Source organism: Procambarus clarkii, chromosome 10 (assembly GCF_040958095.1).
Source record: "Procambarus clarkii isolate CNS0578487 chromosome 10, FALCON_Pclarkii_2.0, whole genome shotgun sequence".
In the NCBI taxonomy this organism is placed as follows: Eukaryota; Metazoa; Arthropoda; class Malacostraca; order Decapoda; family Cambaridae; genus Procambarus; species Procambarus clarkii.
In genome coordinates, this window is record NC_091159.1 from 9,643,874 (window position 1) to 9,644,487 (window position 614).

Consider the following 614-nt stretch of genomic DNA (forward strand, 5'->3'; position numbering starts at 1 on the left):
GTCCGTCTAGCATGCTACTTTCTCTCAGTTTTATGAGTCTGTTCTTGTCTGCCTTGTTTTGTTCCCCTCGGTATGTTGTATGTTGTGGTCATTTCTCCCTTCAGTATCTTCCATGTTGTGATTATGTCTCCTCAGTATGTTGTGATCATTTCCACTCAGTATGTTGTATGTTGTGATCATTTCCACCTTGTTTCTTATTTACTCTCATCACTCCCCTCTGTTCCTTCTCTTTTGTTAGGGTCGTGGGTTTCGGCTCCCTTAAGCTATCCTTACAGCTCAACCATCTTAGCCTCAACCATCTTAGCCTCAACCATCTTAGCCTCAACCATCTTAGCCTCAACCATCTTAGCCTCAACCATCTTAGCCTCAACCATCTTGGCCTTAACCATCTTGGCCTTAACCATCTTAGCCTCAACCATCTTAGCCTCAACCATCTTAGCCTCAACCATCTTGGCCTTAACCATCTTGGCCTTAACCATCTTAGCCTCAACCATCTTAGCCTCAACCATCTTAGCCTCAACCATCTTGGCCTTAACCATCTTAGCCTCAACCATCTTAGCCTCAACCATCTTAGCCTCAACCATCTTGGCCTTAACCATCTTAGCCTCAACCAT

The 614-nt window shown here is 44.6% G+C and overlaps 1 protein-coding gene across 1 annotated transcript; it reads right to left on the reverse strand.

Moving 5' to 3' along the window:
- Positions 1 to 269: 269 nt before the first annotated feature.
- Positions 270 to 614, reverse strand: LOC138363122 (uncharacterized protein slr1819-like). The gene has a single exon (XM_069322112.1). The coding sequence runs from the start codon at positions 612 to 614 to the stop codon at positions 270 to 272; it is 345 nt and encodes a 114-aa protein (XP_069178213.1).